This window comes from Phalacrocorax aristotelis, chromosome 1 (assembly GCF_949628215.1).
Source record: "Phalacrocorax aristotelis chromosome 1, bGulAri2.1, whole genome shotgun sequence".
Taxonomy (NCBI): Eukaryota; Metazoa; Chordata; class Aves; order Suliformes; family Phalacrocoracidae; genus Phalacrocorax; species Phalacrocorax aristotelis.
The window spans coordinates 2,536,291-2,559,730 of NC_134276.1; the positions used below are offsets into that span (position 1 = coordinate 2,536,291).

The following is a 23,440-nucleotide window of genomic DNA, read 5'->3' on the forward strand; positions in this document are numbered from 1 at the left end:
AGGTATTTCCTGTGCGGGTGGTTATGTAGAAGTAGTCACGGATGTATTTATATGAGAAAGTTAATCAGAAGCTATCATTGATGAAGTGAGTGGGAGCGACTTGGGAAGGAATAAAGAGAAATAATCAGCGCTGAAGGCTGAATGCAATGCAGTAGAGCAAGGAAAGTGACTGGAAAGCCAAAACCCCTTAAAATCACTGCCAGGAAGCGGGCACAAGGAAAGCAGTGCAAGGGTTAAGATCTGGAAGGAGGTACTTATCAGGAATCCTGGCGGTCTTGCTGAGAAATCCAGTTTAAGGAGTCAACAGAAAACTTGAAAACCCTTATTTTGGGGGGCTTTTAAAGATTTTATGGAGAAATTGTTTAGGATTTGGATCAGGCTTTCAAATGTCATAAAACTGCCCATTTCGAACAGGAAATGAAACTTTGCCATCTTGTTTCAAAGCCCTGCTGTAATACAATAAGAACGGTTCCTGAAATACTTCGCTCTGCCAGAAAGCAGCCGGCGTGCTTTCGAGCCACTCTGTAGCTAGCGCGGAGAAATAACCAACCTCAGGAAGCACCTGGAGTGCTCCGATTGGGAGGCAGGTGGGACTAGGTCAAACAGTTTTAACTAGAAACACGCAACATTCCTATTTTAGAAGCCATGGAGACAGACGTCTCAAACAGATCATCCATGGGGTTTCGGTTGGTTGGGGTTTTTGTTTTTAGCAACTCCGGATTCACTTGAAGAATTGGAGATGGAAGGGAAGAGAGTCTCTTTTCCTCAGCATTTTTGGCTACTATTACTTGTAACCACCGAATGGGTGAGAGAGTTACATGGAATTTACATGTATTTACATTGAATCTATGTGAAAAGCTCACGTACTGTTTTAAAAATTGAATGCGAGTGTGCAGGTTTTGTCCTGTTAAATGAGATATTAAACTATAAACATTATTGAAACTGTAGACTACTAATATGTATAAGTTGAATGGCAGTCTGTAGGACTTCTCTGTGTGAGACACGAGCTGTCCTGTGCCCCCAGCCTGGTTTTTTAGGACTGAAGGGATAACAGAGTTGGTACTGAAAAACACTGAGATGCTCCGTTGGATGATTCAAAGTGAAATCCAGAGGTTTCTGTGAATAACTGCTGCTTCATCAAGAATTAAATATCTACTTGTGTAGCTGTCCTGCTAGACACTTCATTGTTGATGAAACTTAGCCAATATAGGTTGCAAATTGGAAGTGGTCGTCTGGACGCATTGGAGCTAGTGGCAAAGATGAGGTGGTTTTAATCCTCTACGAAAGCCTCTAGGAATGGTAGGAAAATTTTAAAAAGTGTTTGAAGCACAGTCTTGCTGTAGATTTTATCTACGAGGAACACAGAAAGCGATTTAGAAGGCGGCCAAACATGTTATAATGACCATCTTTTGATGGAGACTCTGAGGACTGATGCAGTGACTCGTACGTCAACGGCAGGAGAAAACGTTTCTGAGTGATTTAACTTATGAAAGAGGTAGAGGAATTATAAGAAGGAGATAAAGACCCAAAATAGCACAAGCCCAGTAAGTGTGAAATGGAAAATGTCACACTGAATTTGAAGTGTAATTGGGTCCTAAAAAAAAAGTTACTGGAAAAATGGTTTCTAATCTATTACTTTCTTGCATCTCGATGCCACCCCAGAGGGAGGCAAACCCGGTAAGAGTTTGTACAGAATTGAGAAGGTTTGTGTAGGGTGCGGCTCTCAAACTGTGAGATGTTTTTCACTCTTCCAGCTTCAGAAGCTTTGCTTCTCTCTTTCAACCTAAGTCCATCTGGTCTCAGTGGAGGTATCTACTAGTATGGATGGATGGAGGTGAGGAGCTGGTCATCAGTTGTCAGAGCCTGCGTGGACAGTGGCTGGCTGGGCTGTATTTTTGGCACAGTCGTTAGAAAACTTTCTTGCCTTAGGATCCCTTCCCGCGGCTGAATTCTGGGTTTGTGCTTGTGAGCCTTTACAGGTGCCGTGGCTTGCTGCGCACGCTCAAAGGGCAACACGACATCGCGTTTCAGCTTCTTCTTGAGAGGTCAGTAAATAGCTCAGGGCTCCGTCGGCAATAAATGGGGTGTGCAGCTAGTGTCGGAAGAGAGAACTGTTCCTTCACTGTGAGCTGCTCTGAAAGGAAATGACCGGAGCTGATCTGTGTGCCGTCGGAACTGGGCCACTGAAGGGCATTAGGAGGCAAGAAATTCCTATTTAGCATTTACAAATTGCTAGGGAGATAATTGATTGGAAAGCTGGCCGAAAAGCTTGGTCAAGGGAGGAGGAGGAGGAGGAGGAGGAGGAGGAGGAGGAGAAGGAGGGGGAGCCCTGCAATATGATTTGTCTGCCTACCTGCTAGTTTTTGTACAGAATAAAAAAAAATCCCATCTGTTCAACTTGTCATCTCTGCTAAAAATTCTTTATAGCTAGGATAAACCCCTTTGTCGTGGAAGGGAAGCAAATATTCCCTACCAGTAGATCCATGAGATCTGTAATGCCGGACGACTGACCAGCTGGAACGGTGTAGTCCAACTGAACAAGGCTGTTATTTTGTAATGCTTTGCAAATTACTGAAGCACTAAGGTAACCGCTCGTAGGATTTGAATGCTAATTAAAAGAGATAATATTTCTCTGGTATACCCAGTGTTGCTCATCGTTAATGGGAAAGACCCTGTTCACTGCAGCTGATTTCATCAGAACCCGCCTGCTGTGGGTGCACTCGCTTCCCCCTTGGCAGCAGCATCGTCCGGAAGCATCAAGCAGCACCCTTCAGTTAGTACCTTTTAAAAATCTTAATGGATTTCAGAAACTTCAGGAAAGTTTAAATGCTTAGGTTCAAGGGCTTTAGTCTCTCATAACTCAAAGTTACGGGAGCTGAAAATGATCTAAAGATACTGGAAGAAATTTTGTTTGAAAGAACGATGACAGTATCCTGATTTTTGGGTGCCTAAATTTATTTGGAGAAGCTACTTTTGATGAGAGTGTAAAACCAGGTATGTGGAGAGAGGCAGAAATCAGGTTTCTAGTTCAAGCTAAAGAGTATTAGAAATAAAATTTTTCAACTCCTATTAATCAAATCGTTCCATGTTTTATATTAGACCTTAGATATAAGGATTTAATTTAATAGATGAGAATTCAACTCAATAAAAGAGAAATTTAAAAAGATGAGAGTCCTAAGGAAAAGGTGGATAAAAAGAAGATGGCCAATCTGAGTGAGAAGCGTCTTTTTTTCTCAGTAAAATCTTCACAAATATTTGAGACTGCGTATACCCAAATAATTTAACAAGTTTTAATATTTGGCCCACTTCTGTCATGCTTCGCTCTTCTCAGTGGGCGTTCACTCGCTTGGATTCTTACGGTGTATTTTCACGGAATGCATATGTGATTTCAGGTAGGAATGTCTCGAAATCCTGTGTGTCGACATTCGCGTTTAGCACAGACCCTGCTGTCTGGTCTAAAAGGCCCGTTTCAAGTTTACAAGACGAATCAGAGATGGTGTTCAGGGACCTAACTTCGGTGAACATCTCCATTTATTTAATAGCAAAGGCTAGGTATTAAAGACAGCCTTGTATCAAAGAAATCCGGAGCCTGCCGGATCCTTGGGACACCCCTTCCTGTGTGATTTAAGCGTTGCTTGCCTGTTCTGACCACGTAGTGTCGTTAGGACATCTGAGCAGTATTATTGCAAAATTAAGTCGTTTCTAAAAAGGTTCGAGCGTTGATCATGGAGTGTGCAGCGCTGCTGAAATAAGTTTGAAAAGAAGCTTACTTTAATACAGTTATGTTCGTTGAATGATGTTATGGGAGTGGAATATATCTAGGTGTTTCCAGTCCGGCTCCGCTTAAGAAGTGATTTAATTAAAAGATAATTTAACACCACCGGATCCCATTTTGTTCACCTTTCTGTTGATTTTTGTTACCCATCGCTGCCGTGTATCAAATAGTAGAAGCTTAGAAAATACTGCCAGCCTCTGGAGACAATGGTATGACCAGGGAACCCATCAATACTTCTTTAGGAATACGGCTTGTAACAGGTTTTTCCATGCCAGGCTTTGTGTTGGGGTGGGGATCTGTTTAAAAGGGAGAAACCTTTCACAATGTTTTTAATTACAGACGTCAGACTAAAATTATCTTTCTCCTGGCCCACTGGTGCTTCTAAGGAGTGCATGCATAAATTGTGAGCCGGTTTCCCCTGGGAAGAAATGAGAATGGACTACTAAGAGTAATAAAGCATAATTGGCACGTGGAATTCCCGAGCGATATTTGGGAAACACAAATTAATCTTCTGTGCTGCAATGCAGCTGCTGTACCTTTGGCATACCCCGGTGATGTTTTTTCCTTTATTGTTTGAGATAACTTCTTCCATTGTTCTGTGATTCTATAATTATTACAGTAATCGCGGTACTGTGACTCTGAGCCATTTGCCTTTTAAGAACATGTTGCTCATTTGTGTCGATTACAAAAATTCCTAAAAATAGTTTCACGTGCTTTGGTCCTTAAATCTTAGTATGACTGGTAAAGAGTGTTTAGCAGTCCTTTAGCAGAGTGCCTTTTCAGGAACCTGGGGTTTGCTGTAGGAAATATGCTCTGCCCTTTTCATACCATTTAATTAATTGACATTTTAGTATAAAATTTAAAAAACATATTAATTTGAGTTAGAAAATGTCTTCATTATCCCGAAAAGCCCCTCTGTGAGGTGGATTAGAGCGTGCAATGTTACGTTTGTAGGACCGCGTCACACTGCAGGTTGTGTCTCTTCGGCGGGGTAAGAATCTGAGACGCTCAGTAATAGATAAACTTTACTGAAGTTTTTAATATTGCAATATTGCCGTCGCTAAACTGAGAAGAACATTTTCCGAAAAGCCTCTTCGCTGAACGCTTTGCTGGGAGCAACAGGTAACTTTAAACCCATGTGCAGAAAAAAAAAAAAACCCATATGGAAGTGATGAATCCCACCAGCAATTGGGAACAACAGCCTCTGTTGGAGCAGAAAAGGTTTTGTTCAGCAGATTTATTTGAAGAGGTAAATGAAAAGCACACTGGGCAAAAAATTAACTGCTGTTAAAATGATAACACGGAGATTGAATCAACTGAACCAAAACTCAAAACAGCAAAGGCAAAATAGATTGTTGTAAAATGGAAGGATGCAAAAGAGGAAATAAAAGCTCATGAGGAACGCATATGATCCGTATCTCATTTTTTTTTACACTTTTTTATGCATTTTATCTGCCAAGGGAGTATTTTTAACTACTAAGAAACGTGGAATTTGGTATGAAATGCATTTTCACATGCAGACTTGTGTCAGTTCAAGGTTTCTGTTCCTCAGCCTCTGCTCCTGTAGAACACAGAAGTTTTTGAGAGTTATTGGGAAAAGCTAGTGTGTCTGAGTCAAGGAGGTTCCATCTGCAGCACGGGGCTTCTGTGGAGACTTGCTGGTCAATCCACACCTTGGACACAGTGCAAGTCTGTAGTAAGGAAAATTTCAAGAGCGTTCTTGGAGGTGGGTCTGTTTGTGCACCATCAAATCCTGTAGGAGCTAAGGATCGTCATGGTTTTAGCCCATTCTCGAGCAAAGTTCATTTCTTTAACCTACCTTCCAAATTCTCTAAAAAAATATATATTTTTTTTTAAACTGAGCAACAAAATAAATCATTGTTGGGTACATTTTCCTACTGAAGAAAAAATGAGAAAGCCAGCTGCAATTGCTAGGCATACCACATACTCCACTGCTGCTCAGCGGTCGTTACGATGACGATGATGATGATGATGATGATGTGGTCAGCGTAAGAATCCTTCCTTGAATAGCAGAAATCAGCGGTGAAATGCTGAACGCTTGAAATATGCATTTTTCCACGTGCAGGAAGCCAAATATTATTGGCAGGAACAGTATGGAGTGCTCTTCAGATCTGAAGGTAACGTGATGGTGATAGTCTGCCACAAAGCTTTCTTAAGTGCTGGATTCAAGCCCAGATTATTTTATCCCCCAATAACGAGGAAGTACAAAAGCAAAGACGATCGCACCAGTGCAACTTATGAAAATTAGTCATGCGGGCAGAAGGATCCCCTTGGGATTTATTCCAGTGCTATGATAGAAAAAGCAAAATAGGTCCAAGAAGTCTTGGGAGTTGACACTTAAAAACTCTTGGGAAAAGTAGGTGCATTTCTGGGTTATAAAGAATCTGCTTTCATCTTCCACATTTTTTTTAAGCCTTATACAGTAGAATTTTGGAAGATTGGATTTTTCAATTCTTATGGCAGTCTTACACCGGGGTGTTCCCACTGATCTAAGTGGAATTATTCTTGAACCCTGAAGCGTTCATTTCATGCTGTCTTCATCAGGTAACTCCCATGGCTGGCTGCCTTGTGGGGCAGCAAATTTTTGCCAAAGAAATACAGAAGAAAAATTCCCAAAGGAGATTTCCTTCGGTGCCTGCACTCACCTACCAGACCCTCTCATTAAATGTGACAACTACGCGGCGCTACCATGAGCTGTGTGGAGGCAAATCTACAAGGAGTACTTAATATTATCATGAATTTTGCTTATCCTTGTTTTAAAGGGACTCGGCCTCTGGATTGCGGAGGGTGATGGGAGGCTGATGGGCATCTGCTGGCGGCCTTTCCGTGTTTTTCTGTGGTCGGAGTAGACTTCAGTGCACCAGCAACAAAGGTTTTGTCATTAAAAACAATGACCCTGCCTAAATTGTAAGGGAACAAAATGATGTGCAGAACAATCATCAAGTGACTAATGAGACCAAACAAAGAACTTGCAAACAAGCCCAAAACTATTGACACTAGAAAATACAAAGCTCTGGGGTAAGGGAAAGTGCAAAGTGTGTTTATGAGCACTGAGCTGAAAGGCAAGCAAACAGAAGTTTGCACTTGCTGTCTTCTAGTGTTTATTGTTCCCACGTTTGCCACGATGAAAGCTCCTTCTCTAGGTTGGGGGAAGAAGAGGAGGAAACTAAGATAGCTTCTGCCACCTTTGTTGATTTAAATAAACACTTCAGACCTTTTGCAGCCTTTTCCATCACAGGTTCTTCCTACCTTTTGCTCTGCTTTTCTTATTTTCGCTCATTCCCAGATTTTTTTATCATTTCTCTGCTCCTGAGCGGAATGGATACGTCCCTGGAATATCTTTTGCTTCCTTGTTCACGGCTGGCTGTTTAAGAATGTACTTCTGAAGAACAGGCAGTCGTGCAGGATGTTGATTTAAGAAAAATAAAAAGAAACAGGAGAAGCTGATTAGCTTGGCAGCGACAGTACAGTGAGACAGTTACAGTAATTCCTTAAAATTCCTTTCTATGAAACCACAAGAAGGAGCAGAAGCCGGAGAGGTGGCAGAGGATCTTTCTGTGGGGGCTCTTGAGTTACTGGGCCAAAACGTTTATTTCAAGGAGATACGAACAGGTTGGCGGCTGCAGAGGTAGAAGAGTGCTCTGAGTGCAGTAAGAGCTAGCAAAGTGAGACTGGCTGCAAGTTACTACTCTTTTTTGGTTGTTTTAGCTGATACTTTCTGTCTGACGATGCTTGACATTCAAAGAGCTGCAGGAGTTGAGGTCAGCTGAGGTGCCCAGGACGCTTGGCTGTCCACCTCTACTTTAGGGTTGGTACCTACTGAAATACTTCCAGAGTCGAGCTGAAGATGCCACGTTACAGGGGAAGCAGTCAAAAGCAGTTTCAATTGGCAAATTCAAGTAGCAATAGGGTGGGTTTGCTGCAGAATTCAATTTTTACAAAGCGTTGAAGGGACCAGCGTGAGCAGATGAGCGATATTCTGCACACGGATGCAAACGTTGGGTAAGGAGCAAATGCTGGTGGGACCCTCTTGTTACTCAGAAAGCTTTTTTTTCCCCCTTCACATCCCAGGTAACAGCGTGGCAGCAGTCGTCTAAGGAAAACCAAGAGTTTCAGTCCCATCCTCCTTTTTACACTTGCCTCTTTGGGACTGGTCCCAGCTTCTGTAGCTCTGCATTTTGAGTAGCAGCTGCCTGCCCCAAATTAAATAGAAGTTTTCCTCGCTCTGTCCAGATGTATCTTCTTTAGGATAGTCGTGTTTCCCTTTTGTGGGACCCCGCTAAATTCCAGATGTTCACAGGCAGAACTAGCTGGTGTTACTTCACCGAGAGCGAGTTGGATCAGGAGCTCACTATAAAGCAGGCTTATCACTACAGCAGCTCTGGATGTGCAAGATTAACCTGGGACACCAATAATTTTATGGCCTTAGCTCAGCACTGTTGTGCATTGGATGCAACCTGTGGGGCTGCACTACTGTGTAACTTGAAATTCTGGTTTTACAGAGCTAAGCTTAAACGGTCCTTTCTCCTTGTAGGCTGCAGATATCCAGCACTAACTTTTTGACCCAGAGAAGAGGGTAGGTTTGTGTCATGAACTTGTCTTTGCAGCTTTCTCTACTAGCAGGCCTGGTTTAGCAGAAGAAGAGGGTTTTTATCAAAAGGCAAGCCTGCGAAGGGCGGGCTAGGCAGCAGGCTCGCAGTCATTTTAAAGTCAGGCTTCAGGATCGTGGTCGGTGCAGAGAGTTGTTCCTACAGGACTGCGGTGACTAAGAAACGCAGAAGCTCGCTCTAGTTTTATGTCAGCAGATACAGGGTTGCTGCAGGCACGGTGTTCAGGGATGCTTCTCTTGCTTTGATCTTGGGTTTGTAGCAATTTATATATAGAAGTCGCATTTTGTTGACAAATACTCCCAGACCTGATTTACTTTTATGTTAGGATGTCTTGATGGAGAAGAAGGGTATTTCAGCAGTGACAAATAACCACAGTGATGGAAGAATTTAAAAAGAAAAAGACTTAAAGAAAGGAAGCTCCTCTTCTGTGTTAGGAGAAATGGATGCCTAGAATAAATTACTACCAGGAATCAGCATTTTTAAGGGAAAATCACGATGGAGTGTAACTGTTAACTGAAAAGGATGGGTTTTCCTGACCTTCCTTCCTTTCTCTCCCAATGTCCTTGGGAAATGCTGTTACGTATCACTGATCCAAATACTGCTGAGTTCAGCTGAGCCAGCTGATTCAAGCTGTTGACTTTACTACTTCTGAGTTTTAGACAAGTTTTTAAAATACTCTGTCCTTCACCGTCAAATACTCTGAGATCCTTTGCCACACTTTGGATAAAATAGATAAGAGCTACTTTTTTTTTTTTCAGTCTCTCAGAGACCCGGGAGGAGGCTTAAGCTACTGTCTTAATAGTAATAATTCCTGTTAACAATTATTATTGTACCTTTCCTTTTGGCGTTCCTTTTTATATTCTGAGGTATTTTCCAATAAAAATTAAAACACTTGGAGTCTCATTTACCAAAATCATTCTGCTGGAAGTTCCCAGACTGCACCATCCCTGCGATGGCACTGTTTATTTAATGGATTATAGGCGTAAGCTTTAAAGACAAACGCTCAAAAAGCTTCACTCAGCATGCATGTTATGTAATTTATATTGAGGGGGGGTTTAATGTTAAGAAAGAAGTCTAGTGTTACAGAAATTATGGGATGAAAAACAGAGTCCCTCTTCTTAATGGGTTACAGGTTGCTTTCAGAAGAAAATAGGTCAGGGATAGATAAAACAGGGTTTTTAATGCAAATAGGAACAGGCTGGTATAAGATTTTAGTTTTAATTTTTAATAGGTTACTTAAAATAGAGAGAAGGCATCTATGATATGGATCTCCCTTTTTATTTGAGGGGTTTCCCCTGACTATTAAACAGGAAAATATGTCACATTGCTGTGATGCAATACCAAGGGCTTCACAGCGAAGTTATCACTCCGCGAACACAATGATTTTTGTTCTATTCATTTAAAACTTTTCCTTATCTTTTCATTTCCAGGCTGTAGTCTGGGTGGGGCAGGGTCAGGTCTAATTTTGTCCTGTTACCTCCACCCATGTAAGGAAATTCTTTCCCTTCAACATCAGCTATATTGTTTCCGACAAAGAGGTGGCAGCTTACGAAGCATTTGTCCACGTTTTTAATGCTTGGCCTAGGCAAAATTAGCACAGGTAAACTGTCAAGTTACATTAACTCACAACAGGTTGGGTGTTTCCAGACGAAAACTTCATTTGATCCACAATGATCATCTTATCGAAAGAGTGGGGTTCCAGTGAGGGTTAGGAGTTCAAAAAATATACAAAAATACAAGTGCTTATGTTTAAAAATACAAAATTGGTTCTAGGCAGTGGTGATTCAGATGAGAACAGTGTCAATTAGTCAGTGAAAACCCACGGGGCTTCACAAGTGTGGCTTCACAATTGTGTCTTTTTCACTTAGCTCGGTAAGGCCCAGGTTTCGGTGCCTGCCGGATTCAGATCGCTGAACGGCAGGGTTAATTTGAACACCTGAGTTTAAACTGTAAAAATATTACGCCAAGCTTCAGCACGGCTTAGCAGTTTCTGTGCAAGACAAACATGAATAGAATAACAGGAATAGGTCAAAAATAAATCACAGAATCCCAGAATGCCAGGTTGGAAGGGACCTCAGGGATCATCTAGTCCAACCTTTCTAGGAAGAGCCCAGCCTAGACAAGACGGCCCAGCACCCTGCCCAGACGGCTCTTGAAGGTGCCCAACGTGGCCGAGGCAACCCCTTCCCTGGGGAGATTATTCCAGTGGTGACTGTCCTCAGTGTGAAAAATCTCCCTCTCGTGTCCAATCGGAATCTCCCCAAGGGCAACTTGTGTCCATCCCCCCTTGTCCTCTCCATGGGACTCTGTGTAAAAAGGGAGTCTCCATCTTCCTTGTAGCTACAAATGAGAGAAAATGGAAGACCCACCCTTGGTGCCTTTGCATGGCTCTGGTCTGCGTGGGTCAAATAATTTCCATTTTCTTCTTTGGGATTTGAGAAGGAATGAGTCTTTTAAAATAACGCGCAGTCATTTAGCTTGTTCTCCCTCTTCTCCAAGAGATTGAAGTGGTAATTTTTAAATGGAGTGTGACTGAGGCCTGTCCTAGTGAAGAGACCATGAATTAACTTACAGGGATGAGCGAGATACGTTCAAAATGGCGTCTTTTCTACACCGTGCATTATCATCTGAGGTTAGGCACACCGTCCCGAAGGCAAGCGGGTATGCTAACGGGATCTAGAATAGTTTTATTTACATCTTAGCTTTTGAGGAAATCATTATAGAATGTAGAATGATTAAAGCCAGCCCCTATGAATGGAATAGAAGTTAGTTCCTACAGTGTTTAATATATTCTCTTTAATTGAAAAACCTCCTCAAAATCGTGATCTAAACGGGGACTGAAATTTTGTTCCTAGGAAAACTATGTTGTGTTATCTTGAAACTTTATGTTGCAATCAGAAAAATGTTCTCACCCCCCCGTCATTTTATTGATTTGAAATAATATATAGAATTTCTCATTAAAATAGACTTTCTTTTTATTATAAATATTTTAAAATATACTTTATTTTTAAATTCTTTTTATTTCTTATAAAAATACACTTTAATTTGGTGGTGTATCCATTGCCTGTGTTAACAGTTTCCATTTTTGTCAGCCCTGTTCAGCTGTTATCTGCTGAAGCGTGGACTCAGGTGGGGAATTTTTCACCTTTAATATGACAATTACGATGTAAAGAAATAATTTCTTAAAGAACATTGACTTTTTTCTGTCCTTGGAAATGGTAATTCTGTGGCACTTAACTTCGTATTATCTTAGTTCTGATCCCAGATTTAAAAACCAAAAACCAACAAGAAACCTTGATTTCCTTTTGAGGTTGGAAAAAGACAGGTTTTCAGTCTGATGGTAATACAGTAAGTGATTTAGTAATCTTTTGAGATTCAGAAGGAGAACAAAAGCTATTGTACTGAAATAATGTGTGTTGGGGTTTAGGGGTTTTTTTTCAGTTTCCTCTTCAGGTTGTGTGATCAGAAATTTTGAAAAGACTTTTTATTTCAAACCTAAATTGTGATGTTCAGTGCTTTGGGTCAGAGTTTTTGTAAGTAAATGAGATTCAGATTAGGTATTATAAAAATCCCACATGAATGCTAATTTCTATCGTATAGTTCAGCAAGTCAAATCTTTTGTTTTAATATTAACATATCCAGCTTGATATAATAATTACCACTTTATCGAATGAATAAGATACATTATCACTGAAAGCCATTTGTAACCAACGAGCTCTCTAATCCTGTTATTGATGGGATTGTCACTTTTTCTGTGCAACGATGAGTTTTTTAGCATGTGTTGGAGCTGCGCGCGTAGCCGTGGGTTTACTTGGCTGACAAACGTGCCTGTGTTGTATTGCGGTGAGTTTCATAACTTCAGTTCTGGCAGTTCTCATCGGTATTTAAGAACTTCATCATATTGAAACCGCTTTTAATTAATGAAAGGAGAAGGGCTGTAATGCACTTTTCACATGCTGACAGATTTGTATGCTTCCTAATGTTTCGCCACGCTTTACTTTGATGTTCTTTCTTCTATATCTCTCTTAGATATCTCTACATCGCATCGGGGGGGCGTATTCTGGCATTTTAGCACAAACCTTGAGTGCTGTGGATGTTGCATGAAGAGTGGGGAAATAATGACATTACTATTTAAATAGCTTTTTATAGTCCTAGAACTACAGAATACAGCTGTAGATTAATTAATTCCTAATGGTGAATAGTAGTAAATAGGTAATAGTTGGAGAGAATAAACACGTGTTGAGATAGGTTTCGTCTCACTCAGCTTTATATGACCACCGTATAGACATGTATATCTAAGTTAATTGTCCGGGCACTATTTACAGTCCGCGAAGGGGAAGAGGCACGTAGCATGCTGCGTTTCATCTGACCTATTTTAGCCATCTATCTTAGAGGGAGATGAATTGCACCGCAGAAGTACCAACTTCTCTCCGTTGACTCTAAAAAGGGCCTAGAGTGACACTCCAACGTAGATGCCTGCACTGTAGAAGTCTTAAGTTAAACGACATGAACCCCTCCTGCTGGGTTTAACATAAAAAGAACATATGGGCTTGATATGAAGGCAGGGGGAGCCAGCTCTGAAATACTTGTTTATGTCATGCTGGAATGAAAAAAATCACAGCTGCTTTGCAAACTGAGCATTTGTAATTGCTTCGCCGAGTTTAAACTATTTATTTACATTTTTTAGCAGAGTTGCGCTCCAACCCGGTGTTTGATCTGAAAAGCTTTAGGAAGAGAGTCATAGAGTCATTAAGGTTGGAAAAGACCCCTGTGCTCCATCATAAAAATCCAGAAGTTCCGTTTTGGGGGAGTTTCAGGATTGTCATAGTCGTGCAGGAGTTCTCCTGAGAGCACAACCAAGTCTCGGCAATTTTATACATCCTTTGTATTCTCTGAAAGTGCAAGACAGACCTGCTATTGGGACCGTGCGTATCTGATGTGAAAACAGATGCCTTTGAAATGGGATGCTGACTTTGGCGCTCATATCGCTACGGTGCTGAGGGCTCAACCCTTTAGCGTTACAAAAGCACACAAGGTGTTAAAATCCTCCTGCTAACCTAGGACTATGCCTCATGACACGTGCACTGCAAGATGAATTCCAGTAAAGCTGTGCCTACACCGAGAAGGACAAGAACTGAAGCTGCGCACGTGTGTCCCTGTAGGTTTTTATGGATTTGTGCTTGGGAATTTCCTGACATCTTTGTCAAATGAACATCCCAGCCATAAGCTCATATTATTTAATTATTTTAATAAGAATTTTTTGAAAAATGATGCTTAATAGCATCATTTTCTCTTCTCCCTAGTACCAAGCGATAGGACGAGAGGAAACGGCCTCGAGCTGCGCCAGGGGAAGTTTAGGTTGGACATTAGGAAAAACTTCTTCACCAAAAGGGCTGTCAGGCCCTGGCACAGGCTGCCCAGGGAGGTGGTTGAGTCTCCATCCCTGGGGGTATTTAAAAGAAGGGCAGACGTGGTGCTTGAGGATATGGTTTAGTGGTAGACTTGGCAGCGATGGGTTAGCGGTTGGACTCGATGAATCTTAAGGGTCCTTTCCAACCTTAACAGCATATTTGGCAGAGCAGACATCACTTGTAACAGCCTGGAGGAGTCAACCTGTAGCTCTTTCCCAGCCATACAGTCCGTCTTCCTTCGCTTAACAGCCTGGACTGAACCCCTTAACCCTCTACGTGGCTGGGGGGGGGCCTTGCGTAGCTGCCCTGGCTGCCGACCCCTCGAGAGCGGCCTTTGGTGCGGGGAGCTGCTGGCATGGCTGAGTGAGCGGCTGCATTGTGGTGGCTTGAAAGCGATTCCCATGTTTGCTGCTGGTTTGGCATGGCGGCCTATCTGTTTTCTGATGGCCCTAGTTCTTGCGCTAACAGCTTTGAGGCAGGTTTAATGCCTAAGGTGGGTGGAGGATGAAGAAAACAGTTTAGTACAAAGTGGATTTTGGATATAAAATTTTAGATGTGAGAATTCCAGTTGCTTAATTTGATTATTTTCCTCAAAGCCTCCTTCACTAAGGATGGCTGTATTTAAGGTTTCCATCTGGGGGTTGCCGTAGCTGTGTCCCCATGGTTGGTGAAACTTCTTTGCACACAGAAGATCTCTTCTGCTGCTCGTCGTCAATTCTGAGTGATTTGTCTCTGCTTTACATGGGTCTGTTAGCCTCGTCTTAAGTGTTGGGCCTGATTTGGCTGGAGCAGAAACTATTTCTTAAGGCTTGCACACTTTCACATTCCCTCCCCCCCCGACTTTTCAAAATGATTTAAATAATCAAATGCAATTTTATATAGAAATGCATTCTTGAAGCTGTTGGAATCTGGTATACACGATTTCAATGAATGTACTATTTAAATGGATACCTGTGAAATTAGGTATCTTTAAATATATATATTTATAAATATGTCTTTATAAATATATATTTAGATATATGTAATGCATACTTAAATATATCCAGGGTCGAATAATTAAATGAAATTGTCAGTCACTTGCAAAGTGGTACACACTTAATACAGAACTTGCGTTAAACCTCCGTGCACCCTAGGCCACGGGATGTGATTTTACGGCTCTGGTTACAACAGGGCTTTTGAGTTTGAACTTTGATGTCATCCTCTCGTAACCGCTAAGTTTGTGATACGTTTTTGTTACGTATTTGGTATTTCTGTGCGCAGAAGAGGTACGTTGTGCTTATGCGAAATGGCAGCTTTAATAAGCCAATAGCTGTGTGTCTGGAGCACGGTAACGTCATTGGGAGTGCGGTACCGTGGCTTGAAGAGAGCCACGGCGGGTCGACGGCCCGTATCCTTGAAGTTAGCAGGTCCCTTTCTTGACATAAATGACATCTCCCCGAGCGCATTCACGTATCCAACCCTGACCTCACTGTTCTGCTATGGCTGTATTACACAACTGGATGGAAATCATTTTATAGAACGTGCTATTGTTACGGTGCTCTGTGGTGCCATCTAATGGAGGTAACGCCCTGCCGTTCCTCCTCGGCAGAAACGAACGATGTCCACCTGTCGCTAGCCAGGCTAAGAATTGTGCGTGTTAAAAGAAATTATAGAGCGTCTTAAAAACCTGACCGTGAATTTTAATAAATGATATAGGTACAAAAGTAGACATTGCTTTTCTTAATTTCTTTCTTAATTTTCTCAAATTCTTTCCCTCGTATAGGCTCTTGATGGAAATGTATATGATCACCTTAAGGATTATTTAATGGCTTTCAGCAGGACTGAACTAGAGACATGCCAAGCTGTACAAAACACGTTCCAGTTTTTACTGGAGACTTCCAGCAGGGTAAGTTTTTACCGAACGATCCTTTGTAACTGAACACCTACAGCATATATAAGTTCCCAGGCTCAAGATTTGCTTCCAAAATAATGACAAAACTGAATGGTTATTATTTTTGGTTACTCCTCAGTGGTATTAAGTTAAAAGAAACTAGACAGTTTTCTTGGGGAGAATTTTCCCTGTCGCCACCCAGATGGCGTTCTCCTGAGTGCATTTCCACAGCCCAGGATCTTTAGAGAGCGGCAATCGAGAGATGCTGTTACGCTCACTCGGCATGTTTGGAAAGAGAAATTGCAGCTGAGCTCTGCGCTGGGTAATCCAGAACCGCATTAGTCATCCATCACAGTAAAGCCCTGTGAAACTGTTTGGATCATTTCTTAATAATTGACTGTCAACTTTAAAAAGAAAATATTATGGCATTTTCTGCTTTGAATTAAGGATGGCAAATAGAGAAAACAGATTAGAGTCTTGTCATAGACGTGGTTTGTTTGCTCTGTCGAGCAGCCAGAGTCAGGAATACGTGATCGCTTCCAGGATAATTTTGATAATTAAATAATTGATCTGCAAAAATAATTGCCATTGAGCTCAAACGAGCTGCTTTGGTGCAGCCATAATATTCCTTTGTACATGTACCTTAACCACCCGCATGGAAACAGAGCTCATTTGTGCAAGGACGTATGTAGAAGCAACATTATTTAAGACGTTCCTTAGTCACCTGCAAGCATGCTAACTCACACCTGACGAGATGTAGAGGGGGTGGATTAAAAATTGGCTTTGCTCTAGCTTGTCTTTGAATTTACTTGGCAGCAACTGTAAAGATAATGAAAATAGCATTTTATCTTGTGTTGGAAAAGAACTTCCGATAATTTACCGTGGTGGATGTCATTCAGGTCAGCTTAAACTATCTCCCCCAAGAATGCTGATTTGGAATCTTTTAAGTAAATATGCTTATATAGAATGTCTACATATTCATGATTAATTTCTCCATATTGTATTCAGTGCGTTGCGATGAGAATATCTGGAGCGTTGCCTGTCTGGGACTTTCACCTAACTAAACTGTCGTTCCCAGACAGCTCGTTTGCGTAGGGGTACCTTCGTCGTACGTTTGCGTGTGCTGAGCTTGTGATGGCTTGTGTTTGCAAGCCTCTGTGTGGCCAGAAGCCTGCGGGTCTGGCTTATTTTATACAGTAACGTCATGCTGTATGTTTGAGGAAAATAGTTCTGTTTCTGCTTTACTAAGTTAGTACAATGCCTGGAGACCGAACAAAAATGTAAATACAGCTGTCAGGTCTGAACAGGATTTTTACAACTGGTTTGTAGCTCGTCAGCACCAATTTTCTTGCAGTTCAGGAATGCAGGGAAGAAAAATTTGTATTACGTTACTACTGAAAACGTGTGTCTGGCTCTAAACCACATTAATTGGTGGCTTATTCCATGGAGGTGGGCTTTGCTCGTCCTTTCTTTGGAACTTTAAGTATTTTGTGTAGGTCCACGTTGCAGGAATCAGCTCAAAAAGGAGAGGGGAAACCAGAGTAGAAACTCTACCTCAAAAGCTATGCATGTGTTTTAAAAGCAGGTGGAGTGTTAAACATGTACAAATTTGTTAGCAATTTGGTAATTTGAATAAAAACCAGCTTGCTAGCGAAGCAAAGATTTAAATATTTACTGTGCGTTATTAATGCTTCACCTGTTCTTTGCTAGTTTTCAGTGCAAAATCACAAGCTTGCCAAGCTACGTTTAGAAAAGACACATTATATCACTGGCAGAAATGGTTGCAATTTTTCCATCTCAACTATATTTCTGTTTACAGGGTGGAATTAAAAGATATTTGCTTTAGAACAAGCCGGGTTGCTTCCCAGAAGTGCCTGCTTACCTCTTGGATGTCAGAGAGCCAGAGGCGGCTGCTTCGGCTGGGCAGGGCTGTGCTGTAGTCAGCTGGTTAGGAGATCGGCAGTCACCTAATGCTAGCGCAGGTGGAGGAAAACATCTCAAAAACCAAGTTTTCTGTATGAAATGAAGGGTTTTCACAGTTTATCGTGGCATCATTTGGTGCAGCTTTGGAGGTTTTATTACTTGTAGGTTGGGCTGATCCATGTCATGTCTCTGGCATGTCGAGGAAATATTCCCCTCTGACACTGAGCATATGAAGGTGGAATTTAACTTACTTTTTGCTTGAATGGTCTTATTTGAGGCTGCTACTTCTTGCACTTCTCTTTTGGAAAAAAATCTGATTTTCTTTGGAACTTTTTCTGAAATTCCATTTGCTGTTTTGAATAACATTTCTGTGATATTTCTGGTAAGAAGCTGCATCAGCCTGGGGCAAATAATGTCATTTATGCTCGTCTCTGACTAACACTTCTTTCTGCACATGGTACATATTTAATATTTGAAGTCTATTTAACATGTCAGTTGACATGGGGATGGGGCCAGACTCTTTTCAGTGGTGCCCAACGCCAGGCCAAGGGGCCACGGGCACAAGCTGGAACGCGGGAAGTTCCACCTGAACACGAGGAGAAACCCCTTCCCTGTGCGGGTGCCAGAGCAGGGGCACAGGCTGCCCAGAGAGGCTGTGGGGTCCCTTCCCTGGAGACATTCACCCCCCGCCTGGACGCGGCCCTGTGCCCCTGCTCTGGGTGTGCCTGCTCCAGCAGGGGTGGGACGGGGTGAGCTCCAGAGGGCCCTTCCAACCCCCACCAGTCTGGGAGTCTGGGATTCTGTACCTAAAGGACTATGTGAAGACCGGATCTGTTTAACGTAAATGATCTCGATGCCCTGGTCAGTCCTGAGCATCGTCTGAAGCTGCAGATGATTCCTCCTTTAGTATTTCCCAATTTTCTATTTATGGGAATTCCTAACGCAGACTCCCTGTATGCCTTCTCTGTGTGTTTTCTACGCATTTCAATGTGTTTACATTCAACTGCTGAAATTGGTGCAGTAATTATGTACTTTACTGTTTTAAATGAGTGCATTATTGGCCCTGGAGGACTATTTACTTTCTTTAACTGGAGATTAATTTTTTATAGTTTGGTATATCGGTAACACAAGCATCAACATTTTGATGCGTTAGAGACTATGTTGTATTTACCATTGTACGTGCAGATTAACCAGAATTCTCGGTCGATACAATGCTGCTGCTCTTTCTGGAGAAATACCGGCTTTATTATACACTTCTGTACATTTCAGACCCCAGTTTGGTGGTAGATATTTATAATTTCGTGCTGCTCTTTATGCATTTTCATCAATTGAAGCAGTGAATACTCTCTAGAGTTCTTCACCCAGTGATACTATTTTCTCATATTGCAATCACTGGGTTTTATTTTATAAATATGTGTAAATTGTGACATAAGAGGTTTGTTTAGGGATACGTGTCACGCTATCTGAAATGTGTCATTAAACAAATTTAGTAGCTGAATTAGTTTTGGTTCAGGAAAATGCAAGCTATGTGAGTTTTCTCTGGAAGCAATTTAATATAAAGAGACGAATTTTGCAACTGATTTTGTATGCATTATTCCAAATAGTCTTTTCAGCTCCCGCAGCTAATAATTTGTGTACAAATGAGACATTTCAGCTTAAGAAAGAGCTGCGTGCAAGAAATCATCCACAAGAGGAGAGGAAAATAGGAGCGAAACCGCATACTGTATAGCTGATGGTTGACTTTCCCCCCCTATTTTACCTTTGTGGGATTTTTTTGTTGGTTAACAGCAGGTATTTTTTAGGTCTCTGTTGTTCAGCGCATGTCCTGCCCGTCACTCAGAATAACTGTGGGTAGGACTGCCCGGAACCAGGCCTTGTATTTCCTTTTGTTGCATTCAGGGTTCTGCTGCAGATTTGATCTCTGCTTGAAACACTGTGCTGATTTTAGTAGATAGCGTGGATTTAAGTTTACAAAATAACGGCTCTAAATGGCATTTGTTATCTTCTCAGGTGGTGCGGGATTACAATCTACAGCTGTTTTTACAGGAGAACTCTGTGTTTCACAAACCGCAGCCTTTCCAGTTCCAACCGAGTGACAGTGACACTGTAAGAACCCTGCTGAATTCCTTGATTTATTTGTTCTCGCTCTATTTTTAAGAATGTTGTTCTAAATGGGTAAAAGAATCGCGCTCACTGGTATCCCAGGCTGGTTTAACCTCATGCTATATTTTTGGAAAAGAAAGGGAGAGCGGCCTGATTCCACCAGCTCCGCTGGCAGTAGGTGGGTAATCGTAACAAAAGCATCAAACAGGCTCAACGTCACCCGCAGAAGAGCTGGATCTGTTTTATTTCCAGACTGTGACTAGCAGTCCTTGGGTTTCTCTGCTTTCAGCATAATTTTTACTACATTTTATTAGCTTTTTATCATGCTGGTGAGGTTCTTTATAACTTTCGGTAATACTGGGTTACAGCGTGTCTGATGCTCTGCCAAATAAAGTGTCCAAGTACCCCTAAATCACTCAAGGAGTACCTATAGACACATATAAGAAGTTACTGCTTTAGAAGGAATACTGTTAAATCAGTGCATTCCAAAATAATCTTGGAAAATACTACTTTTGTGCGTACGTTGCTTCCAAAGCCATCATTAATGACACTAAAACTGAGCAGGTAATAGTATGTAAATATATTCCCAAACAGCACATTTATTAAAGTGGGTTGTTGATGTCCCGGCAACATTGCTAACATTATTTTAAGAAATACCAGTTCAAAAGAAGTCTAGAGCCTTAAAAAAGTTGACCTGTGCGGCTTTTTATGACTTGAATTCATTAGTAAACTGACTTGGGCAGAGATGTCTTGCTCTCTCCAGTTCCGGTGGTTAAATTCAAGAACCCTTGTAGCAGATACGTACAGGTGATTTTCCAGCCGTACTAACACCAATAACCCAGTTCCCTTTGTCTTTACATTTTAACAGCCTGTGATTTTGATTTTTCTTCCAGCTCCTTTGTATAGAGCCACTTATTTCCATGAACTTTTCGGTTGTCCTTAATACAGTGAGCAGAATCTTTCTAACTGTCTTTGCCCTGCCTTTCTAACCTTTGCTGCTGTGTGTTTTCATCCTTGTGCCATCTCTGCGTCTAGAGTTTTAATGCAGTTCAGCTGGTGGATATTGAGCCGTCACCTGTCAGTGCTATGAGAATGACTATAGCAGAGGTATATGGTAGTATTTATGATCAGCCTTTGGCGTTCGTGTTGTGCTCGGGATGCTGAATTCATGCTCACGCAGAGGTGGCAACAGAATGCGTAAGATACATATAAAATAATAATAATAATTATTATTATTATTATTATAAAAGCTTTTTCCACAATGAGATTTAAGGTAAGGAAGGAAGAAGCAATTCAGCTGTGTTATTTGTGGGGATCGGCTTCACGCTTATCTTTTGCACTTGCACAACATTAGTAATTGATATTCTGATCTTTTGGGGCCATGAATTAAAATTTCACAGCTCAAGATAGCGCTGTGTGTAATTGGTTACTTCTCTAATGTGAGTGGGGAAGCTCGTGTAACACCCGGAGGCTATTAGTGTGCGCTGCTGAAATGCGGCCCTATTACTAATTTAATTTTGTTCTTTTTTCCAGAGGGCTATCCCCATGTAAAGTAGAACTGTAATTCGCTCTTATTAAACTCTTCAACATTAAGAATTACATGATTCTCTGACATGGCACTTGTGCGGTCTGGCAGTGTACGTGTGCGCTGCTTGTACTGCTTGACTTCAGGAGCTTTTTAGAAGGCAGTGAATGGGTGGATCACGTCTACAGCTGTCTCGGTGCCTCAGAGGCAGTGACTTCTTTACTCGGCTAACCCACCTGGGCTGCAGAACGACTGCATTTCTTCATCGCACGGCATTTTTTGAGCTTCTAGCTGCTTGTGCTGTAACTGTTTTTCACAAGATGAATGAATTATGCAGGTTTCTTTATGATCCATAGAATTACGCTCAGCTAACAGGACCCTACCTGGGCAATTGCAGGTTACACATTCACCGTTGTCAGTCAATAAATACAAGAGAATGAGGGCTTTTGCTCAGGGTCTTAAATTTATCAGAAATCGTATGTTTTCTAATTAATCGAACAACATTTAATTGAAGAGCAATTATCAAGCATTCTTTTGCCACGTATTCTCTTTGTAGATGATCGGCAGAGATTATCGGTTGGCTTTTAGTTTTTATGGGTTATGCATGATAATTTTCACACCAAAGTCTAACACTGAGAGAAACATAAGTGGAGTGATTAATGCATGTAATCAAATTTAATATCAAGTTATGGCCTCTCTTCAGGCTAAATACCTGATACACACGGTGACTGGGGTCAAAGTTTGGAGCATTTCAATAATACTGGCATGAAATTGTGAATATTGTAGGGAAGAAAAATCTTATAAACAATATGGATGTGGAACTCGGCTGTAGGAAAAGCTCTGAATGCTTTTATAAAGTCTAGTTTTACACGGTCCGTCTCACAATTTCGTTTTATGACGGGAGAGCTGTTGCCAAAGAATAGCTTAGAATGGATTGCCATGCGATCCTTGAGTCAGGTACAAAACCCGCGGCTCAATTCGCTTTCAAAATACTCTCAACATGCTCAGTCAGAGCCTCCAAAAGAGACTGTTCCTAAGAGGGGTAGGAGTGACGTGGTTCTCCGTCAACTTTCAGGGTTTTTGTTTCCCCAACATCACACTAACACTGGCTGAGACGAAGACTCCTGAGTGTCCACGAAGAGAAGCCCACTGCAAAATACTCTACATCAATCAACTACTTTCCATTATCTAGAAAAAATTGGTTTGAGCTTAACTTTATACATTTGTTCATCTTACTAAATTATTTAGATTGTTCCAGTTTCTCAGTTAATTTGGACTGACATAAATGTATTTTTTAAAAAAAAGGTTTTTAAATTTAAAAAAAATCCTTCAAGGAAGTAGTTTGTTTTAAAAGTTTTCAGTAAGAAATTATTGATAAATTCCAGCCAGCTTTAACCCTTTCAATGAATGATTTGGCAAAATAGGTTGGGCCTTTGCGACCAGCAAGGTGGAAAAAATAAGAGAGTCTTTTGAAATACCTTTAGCCTCACAAGAAAAACCAGTCAGGACCCGCTGACCTTACGCGGAGGCTGCTGCTGTATTCAGTGTAGTGACAGTTTAATCGTCAAACATCCTCCCCTGAGGCGAGTGATATTTATTAAATCCGCAGAAATCTATCGCGCTGAAAACATACCGTCCCCGTGCTCCACAGATAAGCCCGAGCCACAAGAACAGGGCAAAATATAACGGAAATTACCCAGCTTTTCTCTGTTTCCTGTTTGGAAAAGATTCTTTTTCCTTGAACCGTCTGTTATCAGGTGAGAAAATGAGCCAGGCGACAACAAGCGCAGCCCAGTGTGGGAGGATAATGGCAGCAAAAAGCTGACACTAAACTTTTGAGGTCTTTTTCCTGTTTTTTTTATCTCCACGTTGTCTGTGACTGTGGCTTTCCCTGGACATTTCTGCTGCTGTCGTTGTCTTTGAGCACGCAAGGGAAAAACGTAGCCAAATCTTACTGTATGACAGCTGATCGACGTGAACAAAAGGCTTTTTTCTCACTGTAATTTGCAGAAAAACAACATCTCAGTGAGATCCCAGAATCCCAGAATGCCAGGTTGGAAGGGACCTCAGGGATCATCTAGTCCAACCTTTCCAGGAAGAGCCCAGCCTAGACAAGACGGCCCAGCACCCTGCCCAGACGGCTCTTGAAGGTGTCCAACGTGGCCGAGCCAACCCCTTCCCTGGGGAGATTATTCCAGTGGT

The 23,440-nt window shown here is 41.6% G+C and overlaps 1 protein-coding gene across 2 annotated transcripts in view; it reads left to right on the forward strand.

Annotated features, from left to right (window-relative positions):
* The window catches only part of FCHSD2 (FCH and double SH3 domains 2), a 167,410-nt gene that overhangs the window by 104,302 nt on the left and 39,668 nt on the right, over positions 1-23,440 (forward strand). The window contains exons 9-10 of one of the 2 annotated variants that reach the window (XM_075111324.1): positions 15,580-15,702; positions 19,621-19,716. In XM_075111324.1, the coding sequence (XP_074967425.1) occupies positions 15,580-15,702; positions 19,621-19,716 (219 nt within the window). The remainder of the gene's footprint in view (positions 1-15,579; positions 15,703-19,620; positions 19,717-23,440) is intronic. The other variant, XM_075111390.1, reaches the window with a different exon arrangement.